This window comes from Notamacropus eugenii, chromosome 5, assembly GCF_028372415.1.
Source record: "Notamacropus eugenii isolate mMacEug1 chromosome 5, mMacEug1.pri_v2, whole genome shotgun sequence".
Taxonomy (NCBI): domain Eukaryota; kingdom Metazoa; phylum Chordata; class Mammalia; order Diprotodontia; family Macropodidae; genus Notamacropus; species Notamacropus eugenii.
The window spans coordinates 335,517,918-335,531,307 of NC_092876.1; the positions used below are offsets into that span (position 1 = coordinate 335,517,918).

A 13,390-nucleotide genomic window follows, 5' to 3' on the forward strand; every position below is an offset into this window, starting at 1 on the left:
TACACCCTGAAAAAACAAGACATAGCTGCAAGCTTAACAGCAAGAAAAGAGATACAGAAATTACTACATTACAACATAGTAGAAGACAATAACTAATGGTCATAATAACTCTGATTTATCAAAATATACTACATCTCAGAAATATTTTCACTAAAAATGGTTAATGGAATGTTTTAGCATTGGAAAAAACTTCACCTTTATGGGTGCCAGGTAAATGAATCATCAGTATACAAACGCATGCTATTTGCCAAGAAAATGATCATATGACACTTGAAATATGAACTAAGGGTTTCAATCTCAAGTTGGGAGAATCGTCTATCACAGACCAAAGAGGATGGGAAGGAAGAGAAAAACTACAACATAGCCTTTCATAAAGAAGCCCTTTTGTACCTTTGTGTCTAATTATCTTCACAACGAAGAAACACCATCAGATTTTAAAGATTACATTCTCACCTCAAACTTTCTGAAAAATCTGTACTTACCTATCTAAGAAGTTGACTATATTGGGGTTCTTTAATTCTTTCATTACAAGAATTTCGTTAATGATTAATTCCTTTTTAGGCTGTTTCTGCAAATTTATCTGTTTGATAGCAACCTGCATCAAAGGAAGAGAATAAAATAAGAGTGGTAACTTGCTAACCTTTTGTAGATTAGGACATCAGCACCTGTTAATATATACTGGGCACTGAACAAGAAGCTATCCCAGAAATTAATGGAACATTTAAAGTACAAAGCACTGAACTAGGCTCCATGTGATCTGAAGAGTTAACATTATTCCCTAATTGCAAAGAATGTCCAATCTAAAGAATAAATTCACTCACTACATGTATTCATGATGGGAACCATAGCATATTCTAAAGTACAAATACCAAATTTGTGGGAACTAACAATGTACTGAGAGGAAGTATGGTGTAGTTATTTGAGTTCTGGGATTGGAATCAGGAAGACTTGGGTTTAATTCTAATTTAAAACATTTACCAGCTGTGGGACATGAACAAGTCAGAACCTAAGTCTTAGTTTCCTTCTCTGTCAGATAAGGGTAATAGGATCTACAGCACTTACCTCACAGGGTTTTTATGGAGATCAAATGAGATAGTGTATTTAATACAAGCTGCCAACTTTAAAACACTATGCCATTTTTAAAAAAATAAATTTGTGTTTATATGCATTTATAATCTGTCCCTCCAGTTGCCCAACAAAAAGAAAATCTTCATCACAAATATGCACAGTCCAGCAAATATATGTAAATTTAATATGACAACGATGATAGCTAACATTTTACAAAGAACTTTTAATATTTGGAAAGCACTTTACAGAGATTATCATTTTAATCTCACAATATCCCTATAAAGCAAATGTCATTATTATCCCCATTTTGCAGATGAATAAATTGAGACAGAGAGGTTAAACGACGTGCCCAATGTCACACAGCTAGTAATCATTTGAAACAGAATTCCAACCCAAGTATTTTAAACACTGAATATATCTCCTCCCATTTCAGCAATAATAAATTTAAGTTATTACAAATAATAATTACAACCATTTATGAACTTGTCACAAAATTCAGGTTATTCAGGTTCTGAATACCTCCTTCAAAACTTTCTCTGGGACAGAAAATATCAAATTCACCATGCATGACAATAGTTTGACAAACCACATTGACAACTAATCCTCTCCTCTCTTCACCAAAGAAAGTTAGCATTTGATGCTCATAATTAACTTACCTTTACTTACCCAATATTATTTCTAGCATTCCATAACACTATCCTGCTGTTCTAAGTAGTGAACTGTCCTATATTCATTTAACCTCCATACTTTCGTTCATGCTGTTCTCACCTGAAATGCTCTTCCCTACTCTTTTCTGCTTCTACAAATACTAGTAACATCCTATCTCCTCCTTGACTACTCTTGCCCCCATATTTCCCTTCTCTGGATCCCTATTACATTTATAGTCTGTACCACATAAGGCAGTACTTGGTATTGTCTTATAACACAAGCAGAAGCTACTATTAGCACTTATTAAGCATTTATTATGTGCAAAGTTCTATACTGGCATTGGGGATTCCAAGATAGATACAATACATACCTCATTCTCAAGTACCTAGCAATCTAATTGGGGAGAAAGATGGGAGGGCAGAGAAGAGTCACATCCAAATAAACTACGGTATAAGGAAAAATGAGATGGCAAAGTACTACAGAAATTTAAGGAGGTTAAGAAAATTTCCACAAGGAAAAAGAAGGAAAGTTTTATGGAGGACAGCACCCAAAGTGAGTCCTGAGGGACTTCAAAAGATGATTAGCAAGCGGTAGGGAGACATCTTTTCTAGGCAAGGGACTCAGTGCAAGTAAAAGTACTGGAGACTGGAAAAAATAGTCTAGGTTTGAGCAGAAAAGAGAATACATGAAAAGGATGTAGTATGAAATAAGGCTATAAGGTAGACTGGAGTTACATTTTAGAGAACCCTGAATGTCAGAAGCTTATATTTTATTCCAGAGCTAAGTGGTTAAGCTTCTAGGTGATGTGACCAACAAGATGAAGGCCCAGATAATTTTTCTGATCATGAGATCTCTAAATAAAAGATAAAGGAATTTTAGCTATCTCCATGGAATGTGACTCCAAGAACCCAAACAAGGTATACCTGAACTGCTGAACTAAAGCAGAGAAGGCTAGCTCCTAATATGCTCACTCAATATCCCTTCCCTCTAGTACTTGATCCAAAGCAAAGCTATACAAGCTGAACCATTCCTTTGTGCCACAATTCCACCTATACCCTAACCCCACCCAATCTTCCTCCTAGTGCCTCAGAAATCAAAATGGCAGAAATTTTCTTAGGCTGCACAACAGCAACATGGAAGTGGTCTGGGCTACAACAAAGCTCAGTCAGAGAACAAATGAACAGAGGGAAAGGGGATATAGGATACGTATATAAGAGCTTTGTGTGGCACTCCACTAAGCAAGAGGTCAAGAGCTCAGCATCCAAGTGAGACCAGTTCTGTCCTCTCAGAATCACTTAAGGTGGGGTAATGGCAACATGAACTGTTGCCCAGCATGGGAAGAGGCTAAGAGACTTTCAAATTCAGTCTGCAGGGAAACCATCATCAAAGAGAAAAAAGCAAGAAAATGAACAAAAGGGAAAAGGAGAATAAAATTACCAAAGATCTCAGAAATTAAAAAAAATATACAATAAACATTTATTAATTACCTACTTAGGCAGGTAGGTGGCTCAGTGGAGCCTGTAGTTAGAAGACCTGAGTTCAAATCTGGCCTCAGACACTTACTAGTGGTGTGATTCTGGGCAAGTCACTTAAATTCTGTTTGCCTTAATCCACTGGAGAAGGAAATGGCAAACTACCCCAGTATCTTTGCTAAGAAAAGCCCAAAGAATAGGACTCTACCAAAGGAGTGAGGAATAACAACAAAACCAGCGTTTACAGTGTGCTAGGTCCAGAGTTAAAAACTGGGGATATAAATAAGAAAAAGAAACACTCCCTGCCTGCAAGGAACTTATACTCTTAATAGGAAAACACAACAAAGAATACTGGACTGGGAGATTTGAGAGCGAGGTGATGGTAATGGTAAAAGTAGATGGTAGCAAACAAAGAGATGACTGGGATTCTGAGCTCTCCACAAAGGAAGGCTATGGTTGGAGGAACAAAAGCAACCATGAGCACTGATAAGGCGTAAGTACCAAAGCTGAAGCAAATCTCCATGAGGAGTGAAGAAACTGGTTATACTTTTCTAGAAATCAGGTGATCAAGGAAAAGAAGAAAAGAATTATCAGTTAAAGTGGCTAGCAACATCAAGGGGAAAGATATTTGATTTATTTGGGATAAGGGAGATATGAGCATGTCTACAGACTGAGGATCCAACAGAGAAAGAAAGATGGAAAAAGTTTACAAAAAGGACAGGAAGAGATAAAAAGTATCAAGGATACAGATGGAGGAAACCCAAGATGAGGAAGAAGGCATTCCTTTTAAACTTTCAGTGTGAGCATTCATTTTACCTACCCCAATGAACCTATATACATCTAAACTCTAGTCCTGACCATCTTCTTGCAAGGTGCCACTAAGCCCTAATGACTTAAAGCCTTTTTCTCTGAGACCTGTCCCCTTCCCCCACCCAGTCCCACCCCTAGGTCTCCCACTGTTCTCATGGATAAATGCTTCATAGGGCCTATTCTTTCAGGCAACTCCCAGCCACATTTACTCTACTTCCTAAACATCTTATTAGCAGAAGCCTTGCCACTGAACTTCTACCCCCCACTTCTCCTTCAATCCCCTTTCCAGCACTGAAAATCAATGTTTCCATTACTCCTGAACTTCCTAATGAAAATACTCTTCCCCCAGGCACTGTTCTCTCTCTCCACATCTCCTCCATTACAATGGAAGCTCCCTGTGGCAGGGACATCTCACTTTTTATTAGTAACCAACAGAGCTTAGCACAGTGCTTGGTCTTTAGTGGTGATTTAATAATTTTTAAAATTAATTTATTTATTGTGAAAAGAGAACATAGCTTTTAATTCCTTTATATTTTTCTACACTGCTTAGCGCAAAGCTAAACTGAAGTAAACATTTAATTACCTTTAAGTTGATTTACCCACTATCAAGCCCAAATAATAACAAACCTCCCTTCTTTGTTTCCTGGTTAGGAATATAAATTTTTTTTTGAAACATTTTCTAATCAAAACAATAATTCTTTATTAATTAACATGCATAATTCAATTCATTCAAAACAGACAGTTATTACAAACTGATGTGACCTACCTCCTGCCCCAACGCCACATCTGTAGCAGTGAAAACGGTACCTGAAGCCCTGCAACAATAAAAGACATGACCAAATCTGGGGTTTCTAAGACACTACAAACACTGCAATCTTTCTCATGCTGTGATTTCACTGGTATAGAGAACCACAGGAGAGAAAACTCCTGTTACTGACAGAGATCAATAATGAGTTTTAGAGAGGTATACCTCACTCCTTTGGTAGAGTCCTGACAAGGTTAAGTGATTCGCCCATTATCACAAAGCTAGCTTATGTCAGAGGAAGGACTTGAAACTAATATTCCTGTCTTCAAAGTTGACCATGTGTTTACTATAATCTCTCATATTCCTCTCATAATTAGAATGAAAGGCTTAAAATAGCCAACAAAGGTACTTAACATAAATGGAAAAAAAATTAAATGATCAGAGGGATTTTTTAAACAATATAATAAGTTTTCCATAAAGGCATAAGGCTTTTGTTCCTAAAATATTTTTTTTTCAGACAGAAAAAGCAATTTTTCCAACATAATTACTCCTTAAAATTCCAAATCTTCACTGATTTATAAACAGAACAGTATGTTTTGCTTTAAAAATATGGTTTAAAAAAGTGGTTTGCTAAAATTCATAATACTATTACTACCTAGACAAGGGCAGGAAGAGTGTCATGCCATAGTGAGCATTCAATACACATCTGATGAATGAATGGATAGATGAATATAAAAATAATATCAACAAGAAGAGCTAAAAAGCTAAAACTACTTCTTTTCCAAGCTAGTAGCATTCCAAGAATTCATTTAAAGAAGCAGAACCAGTTATTTTTTTCACTTTCCATTCAGTATAATGAATGTGAATTTCCACAACATCTAATTTTAAGTATTTACCCACTAAAGGTTCTTAAAACTTATTTTCTTATTCTAAATAAAAATTAACAGAAATCCAACCTATAATTTCTTTTAAATTTCTGTTGCATAAAAAATGAGGTTTATTGCCCAGATTCCACTCCTCAGGCCAGCTGAAGTCCCAAGCCAAGCTGCCCTACACCAAGGTTTTTTCACAGTCATTATATTGTTATAATATACCCTGGCTAATTTTAATTACATCTCGATAATTACCATTATGTTTTCACATCCATTTATACATATATGGCTACAAATCTACCTACATGTTACCCCGTAAGATTCTCTGAGCACAACTACAACATAATTTGCCATTTATTTTCCTTACACACCCAAAGCAACAAAAAGAAAACAGTATTTGGGTAAAAATAAGGATGAAAAATTGTTCACAACACAACTAGTACAGAAATCCAACACCATTTTAAATGTGTTTCATCTAGTTACCATTATACTAATCCATAAAGACATTAATTTTAGTAACAGCATGATAACAAACAGCAAGCAAGATGGCATCTTGGTAAATATCTTTATGAATACTCACCCCTGCCCAATTTTTTCATATCTGGTATATTTTTTCTTGGGATCACCTATGCTGACTATAGTTCCTATTTTTAAAAAAAGAGAAAGCCAATTAAAATATTAAAAATTACTGGTACTATTTCTTTGCAAACAACATTTCAGATTTTTTTTTTAAATCAATATTCTCAAATATGCTACCAGGCTTACAAAAGTCAGAGAAAATTCACTGAGAAAGAAGTAGCAATAAAATATATTATTATGTATATAAGTTATTTCTTAAAAATAAATATAATCTTTTACCTAACTCTTAATTCCAAGTTGTTTTTAATTATGCGGAACAAACTAAATTTTCTTTAAGTACAGAAAAGTTAATTTTATACCAATCACTTTCAGAACACAACCACTGGTGTCTAATGGAAGCTGCTTAATATTAACAGACTAAAGAAGCAAGTAATAAAAATGTCTACATGGTTATTTTAATTTCATCTTGTGGCACATACTGGCAATTACTGTTACTATGAAGGTTACAGAAACAAATAAGAAAAGTCTTTTAAGTAGCAACTTTTTACAGAAAGGATTCAATTATGTAGGCATCTGCTTTGTGTCAAAGTCAAAAGACAGAGAGGTGATCAACAAGAGACACAGAATGATACATACATTTTCAGACTTGGCCAATGTGCATAATTTGTTTTACTTGACCATATTTATCTGTTCCAAAGAAGGCCTTTTGTTTGGGGAGAATAAAAAAATATGGAGGGATAGTAACAGTAATGCCATCAAAGCAGAAACAAGTGACCAGAAAGAAACACAGATATGGAAAAAGTGTTGGTAGCACTATTAAATATATGCTTTAAAAACAAGTTATATTTAATACAGACATATGATTCCAAAAAGAATCCTCTTTTCTATTCTACAGAAATATTTGTGTTGATGGTTTAGCCTCTAAAATAAATTAAAAATAAAGTCAACAAGGACTAAATAAATGGCTTCAAAATTGTGAAACTTAAAAAATGCTAACATCCTAAACTGGAATTTTTATGAACAGATCAACAAAACTGAAAATTCAATAAATTAACAATTACTCAAGTTAAAAATCAGGGCTATGTTAAAAATTCATTCCGTATAATACTCAACTTTAATTTGGCCAACTGGGACCAGAGTAGGACAAAGGGAGATGATAATGGGTGCATAATAAGTACATGTATATTTTTTTAAAACAGCACGGACACTTCTCCAAAAGAGAAAAGGTGATAAGCACATTATGAAGCATCCACCCTTATTTCCTCCAAAAAAAGGGGGGTGGTGTGTGTGCTTTATGCTTGAAAAATCAGAAATCATAAGGTAAAAGTTAGTGGGGAGAAAATAAATGCTTGAAATAAATAACATCCAAAATTATTTTCTTTATCTCTCTAAATCAGTGCTTTTCAAAGTCATTAGTAGTTCTGCCAAAATTTCCTAGAAATTCCAGAAATTCTACACTGGCACCTCATGTATTACATGTTTAGTCTAAACTCTATTCCTGGTATATAAGATCTGGAAAAAAGGTAGAAAAATGAAGTCTAAGCAAAAATAACCTTTTTACTTAAAACCCAAACAAATGTGGATTCCATGCATAAGTTGTTGTTCAGTCATTTCACTCGTGTTCAACTCTTTGTGATCCTATTTGGAGTTTTCTTGGCAAAGATACTGGACTGGTTTGCCATTTCCTTTTCCAGTTTATTTTACAGATGAGGAAAGTGAGGCAAACAGGGTTAAATGACTTTCCTAGGATCATACAGGTACTAAGTGTCTGAGGCCAAATTTGAACTCTGGTCTTCCTAACCCCAGGCCCAGCACTCCCTCTACTATAATAATTCACATGTTAAGGCAAACCCAAACCCTCATATAGCCTTTCTAACTATATTATACCTTTGTGCGAGGCACCAAACATCTATGGTACCCAAGCACTGGGAGAGGCAAAGACAAAAATGAAACAATGCCTTCTCTCCATGGAGAAAACCTTGACGGAACCTTTGAGAGATATCACTCTTAGTTAATAAAGACCACCTTCCAAATAGTGGACTGGTACACTAACCAGACAACAGCAACTCTTCTGAGTATTATTCTGACTTTACTAGATGGAACTGGAGCTATTCTTACTCTGGAAAGAAGCAAACTCTTATTAACACCTACTATGTGCTGGGCACCATGCTAAGCACTTTACAAATATTCCATTTGGATCCTCACAACCTTGGACACAGGTGCTTTTATTATCCCCATTTTACAACTGAGGAAACTGATTCAGATAGAGGTTAAATGTCTGGCCCAGAGTCACGTAGCTACTAAGTGTCTGAGACTGGATTTGAACTTAGGTCTTTGTGACTCCAAATCCAGTGTTCTATCCACTAAGCCACCAACTGTTATAAGACTATAAATTAATCTATCCTTAAGATATGGTTTAGGAATAATCTCTATTCAGCTTGAGTGGAATACAGCACAAAAAACTGTAACAAAAAATCACAACAGTTTTAGAAAATTTTAAGTGTTATTAAACTTACTTAGTTTCTCCATAATTTCTTCATCTGTCATCTTAGTCTTCTTTTTCTGTTTGTCTGAAGATTTGGCAGCACTATCAACATTAGAATCACCAGCTGGTGCAGGAATAGGGTCAATTACAGACCGTGTGTAAATCTATGGGGAGACAAAATTGACTACTCAGGCCCAACGTTTTCAGGCCTTAACTGTTGGACACGATTCAAGTCTGATTTTAACCAATACTAAAATCATTTATGGTCACTTTTAGTGATCTAAAGATTGAGAGGTTAACATTTTCAGCATTCATTTGTCTCTACAAATCACTTAATGGAAATAGTGAAGATTTGATAATATTTGTTGTACAATGTGGTGTATTTAATAATCCACTTAAAGAGTATAGCAGAGTCATGTATACAATGTCAACCTCTCATTTTAGAACTAAACTTATACTGTATCTAAAGAAAGGATGAAAAAAACAAGCCTAGAGACCTTATTTTTGAAAAAGAATTAATTTTATCTATTTTATATCTATATCTGTAATTATCTTATTTTTGCAAATAAGAATTACAAAATATGCAATCTTCATAAAATGCTATTATTTTCTACAAGAAACAAGCTTCTACTAATTTGCATCACATTTATTTCAAACAATCATCAACCAATTAGCTTACGGTTAAACAACTAGTAAATAAAATCCACTCCCTGGCTGTCACCAGGATTTCCAATAAAATTGCATATAGCCTGAAAAAAAAACCCTTTCCTCATTCCATTCTGGGACTTTCCAGTGTTTACTTCTCTGTACCTGCACAAGAAGCTCGTTGTCCTTAAGGATCTTATCACCTGCTAGTGAACCCAGGGCTCTGGGAAAACTAAAAATAGGATCTTTCAAAGAAAAGCTGGAGAAACTAGTAATTGCTTTTAACCTAGATATTATGGTAAATTTTAAAGAGATATAAGACATGATCTCTGACCCCAGGGTTTTTATTTCCCTAAACAGTTTCACACATAAGATACAAAGAACAGTTTTTAAAAGCCAAGTTAAATGGTATGCCTAATACAGACTATAAAGACAAAGGAAGTTCAAGAGAAGGAGATGGTCAGGATGGTTCAATTTGTTAAAGAAACTTCAATTTAAGAGATGGAACTTGAACTAGAATTTGTAGAACAGCCAAGAAATGGGTAGGCAGGAATACTGGTAGAACATCCAAGAGAAAATATCTACAAGTATATAGAAATGCAAGAATGAAACTTGGGTGAAAAGTGATGACTAGAGTTAAAAATTTAGGAATTATCAAAAAAAGGTGCTTGCTAAAGCATGAACATGGTTGAATCTCACAAAGCAGAAACTATACATAGATCTAAGAGGGCCTGCTCACTTCTTAATAAAAGTTATCTTTCTAGTGATCATTTTCAATCACAAGTCATTTTCATAGATCTCATTGTACAAAATTATTTTGTTAAAGCTTAATGCCTTTAGAAGGAAGATTAGCTATTGGAAGGTTTCTACAACCAGAATAACACTAATTTTTTTCTCATATAAACCATAAACCAACAAAATTATCATCAGTTCACAAATAACGCACTCACTGATTTTGTATGATCCGGTCTAGGAGCAATGACAGGTGGAGCAGTTTCTTCATCATCATCATCTTCTTCTGTTACTGCAGCTGAAGTTTCTGAGCCTTTTGCATTCAGCTGGGTTATCAAATGGGACAAATAGTACACATAACATCAAAGAAATGAAGCCTAAAAAAATTGCTTCTTTAAAGAAGCAATTTTAATATAATAAAAACCTCATTAGGAGACATAAATCCATTCAGAATCACAGTGAGTTTAGTGTAATTCCATAATTTTGCAGTCACTTAAGAGAACAAACTATTTAGCAAGCATCCATCTGTACAAAGACCATTAATATGGAAAACGTTCTCCATCTGCTATGGCCTAAAAGCAATAGTTTGAACCATCTGAGCAATTCAGTAGAACCAGGCACATTTTAAAAGAAGGTTATTAATAACCTTCATCTGACTTACACTAAGTACATAAATAAGGAACATATTAGAATATATTTATGAAATATACAAAACTTGTTAACTTTAGTTCTTCCCTTACATGATTTCAGTAAAGAACATAGCCAGAATGACTTTTACTTGACATTTGTTAATCATTAACATCATGGGATGTAGTAGATAAAAAGTTAAGTGAGGAAAACCTCAGTTTAAGTCCTGCCTCTAACTCAAAATTGTATGTGATCCTGGTTTAAGTCTCTTTACCATTTTACACTCTTGTTTTCTCATCTGTAAAATGAGGGAAAAATTAGATGTGATAAAGCTCTAAGATTTCTTCCAGCTCTTAATCTATGATTCTATGATCCTAAGTTCCACTGATTTAAAATGGTTTCTTGTACTTATCAAGAAAACAAAATCAAATACCCTGTCCATTAGACTGTGAGCTCCCTGGGAGCAAAGGGGCTATCTTTTCCCTTTCTTCCTATCCCTAGTCTTAAGTGGAGTATCTGACACACATTATGCACCTGATAAATGACTGCTGACTTCTGCGCCATTTATTTAACACAGTACCACAAGGTTCAGCGACTATAGTTATTTTAGAATGCAAAGCAGAAACTAACAACTCCTTTATTAAGTACCAAAAACATAATGGCAATTTGAAGAACTGCAATAAAAATAGCAACAACTTACTGCTGGAGTTCCTGAGGGGAAGCCATCTTTCTCTAAAAAAGAAAAACAAAATAAATATTTTTATTTAAATAAATGACAAAAACTGAACTAATTAAGAGGAAAAAACGAATTTCAGCAAATCTGAAGTTAAACAATGAAGTTCTTTGGGTTTTTTTTTTCATCCTTAAGGACTTTGGGCTAATTTATTAATCCATGCAGATTATGCAAGAAAACTTAAATTTGTACAACACATCATTACAGGTTTACAAAAAAATTAGCACCCACCAAATATCTAGAAAGACCTAATTTGAGGATTAAAAGAATCATACCTAAGACTCTTGTCTTTCATAAAATAAGAAACAACTATTCCCCACAGTACAATGATAGATCTCAAAATATTTTTTTAAAAATCAATAATAAATTGTACTGAAACTGGAACATTATCATACACCAAACTGTTGTCCAGTCACCTGCATAATACTGATCCATAAATATTTAGGAACATTTTAGATAAATGTTACCATGGCAACTCATCACAATTTCCAAGCCATATCCAACAACAAAATTAAAATGTAGAGATCTACCAGAAAAAATAAAAATTATGTGAGAACACAATGAGGTATATTTTATCCCCTTCATTCTGTTAAACAATGAAGTTAAGCAATATCCTTTGGATTTTCAGTTCAAGATGAATTAATTTTTGAGAAAAAAAATAATTATGTAGAAGATCTCCCAATAGCTAAAAATTGGTTTTATATAAAGTTGTATTAAGTCCCAGATCTTAACAGTAACTGTGACATAAGATACCTTTATCCAAAAAGATTATTATGTACTGATGAACTGACTGGAGGAGTTACTTATGAAAGGGCAATTTCATACCCTTGCTAAAGTATAATAGAGCTCTCACTGACCAGTAGATTTTAAATAACTCTGAACCATTTACATATTCCAGGAAAAATACAATGAAACAAATTCCATTTCCAAACCACCAAACTTGTACCTTAATTGAACTAGTAAGACTGAGTTTGGTATCTGGCTACAGAGGCTGGCTGCCAAATAGTTAACACCTCAGAATTTCAATGCCAATCATGTTACCAAAATTTGGGTAAAAATCACTACTGTGAGACCTTTAATTCTTTTCAGAAATTCTAGAAGTCCAGAAGATTATGCAGAATATGCAAACTGAAAGGAAAGCATTTCAAAACTGTTATCTGTCCCAAAGATGAATTTTACTGACTGATTAGATCTGAAGTGACTGAGGTGGAGGGATAAGCCACAACCCTTACTAGTAATGATTAAGGTCAAGAGAGATCAGGATATTGGTGTGGGAAGAGACTCTATTCCTTTTTGTACAACCACTGTATAAAGACCCTTACACTGAAATACCATTTAAGATGGAATCCCTAACAAAAGGAACTGTAAATTTGGCCACTATGTGACCTCAGAGAGCCAGTTTTCCCTTCTTCTGAATGACTAAAATTGAATTTGCTTGTATCAACTGGATTAATTAAAAGAAGGCCTCACCAATTTGAAGCTTTACTTTATACTCTGATACTCAGGTTCCCATGCCTGAGGTTTTAGGTGTTTAATGTGTGTAAATTCTACTTACAAAGCTAAATGTCTTTACTGATCCTGTCAATAAAGATCTGATGTGAATACCCCACAATGGAGCACAATCTTCCTATCTTTCAACATTACTAATTATTCTTCTCTGTTAAGAAACTCGGAGGGTGTCTGCCTCAGTCTGTTTTGGTAAATTCTCTGATCATATTTTTGGGAGTGAAATTCTAGATGGTGCAGTGGATAGGGTACTGGCCCTGGAGTCAGGAGGACCTGAATTCAAATTCAGCCCTAGACACCTGACACTTACTAGCTATGTGACAACGTGCAAGTAACTTATGTCCAATTGCCCCTGCTCCAAAAATACTATAACTGCCAATTTCTAGACTTTAGCTCAAAATTGTGCAACAAGTTTTAAATGGAATTTCTAAAAAAAAATCTAAATTATAAGTTTGAAATTATAAAATT

The 13,390-nt window shown here is 34.5% G+C and overlaps 1 protein-coding gene across 3 annotated transcripts in view; it reads right to left on the minus strand.

Annotated features, from left to right (window-relative positions):
• Nucleotides 1-13,390, minus strand: part of PAK2 (p21 (RAC1) activated kinase 2) — a 131,914-nt gene that overhangs the window by 41,245 nt on the left and 77,279 nt on the right. For all 3 annotated transcript variants that reach the window (XM_072613643.1, XM_072613642.1, XM_072613644.1), the window contains exons 5-10: nt 11,384-11,415; nt 10,275-10,382; nt 8,711-8,843; nt 6,196-6,259; nt 4,765-4,813; nt 483-595 (exon numbers count right to left, since the gene is read on the minus strand). In XM_072613643.1, the coding sequence (XP_072469744.1) occupies nt 483-595; nt 4,765-4,813; nt 6,196-6,259; nt 8,711-8,843; nt 10,275-10,382; nt 11,384-11,415 (499 nt within the window). The remainder of the gene's footprint in view (nt 1-482; nt 596-4,764; nt 4,814-6,195; nt 6,260-8,710; nt 8,844-10,274; nt 10,383-11,383; nt 11,416-13,390) is intronic.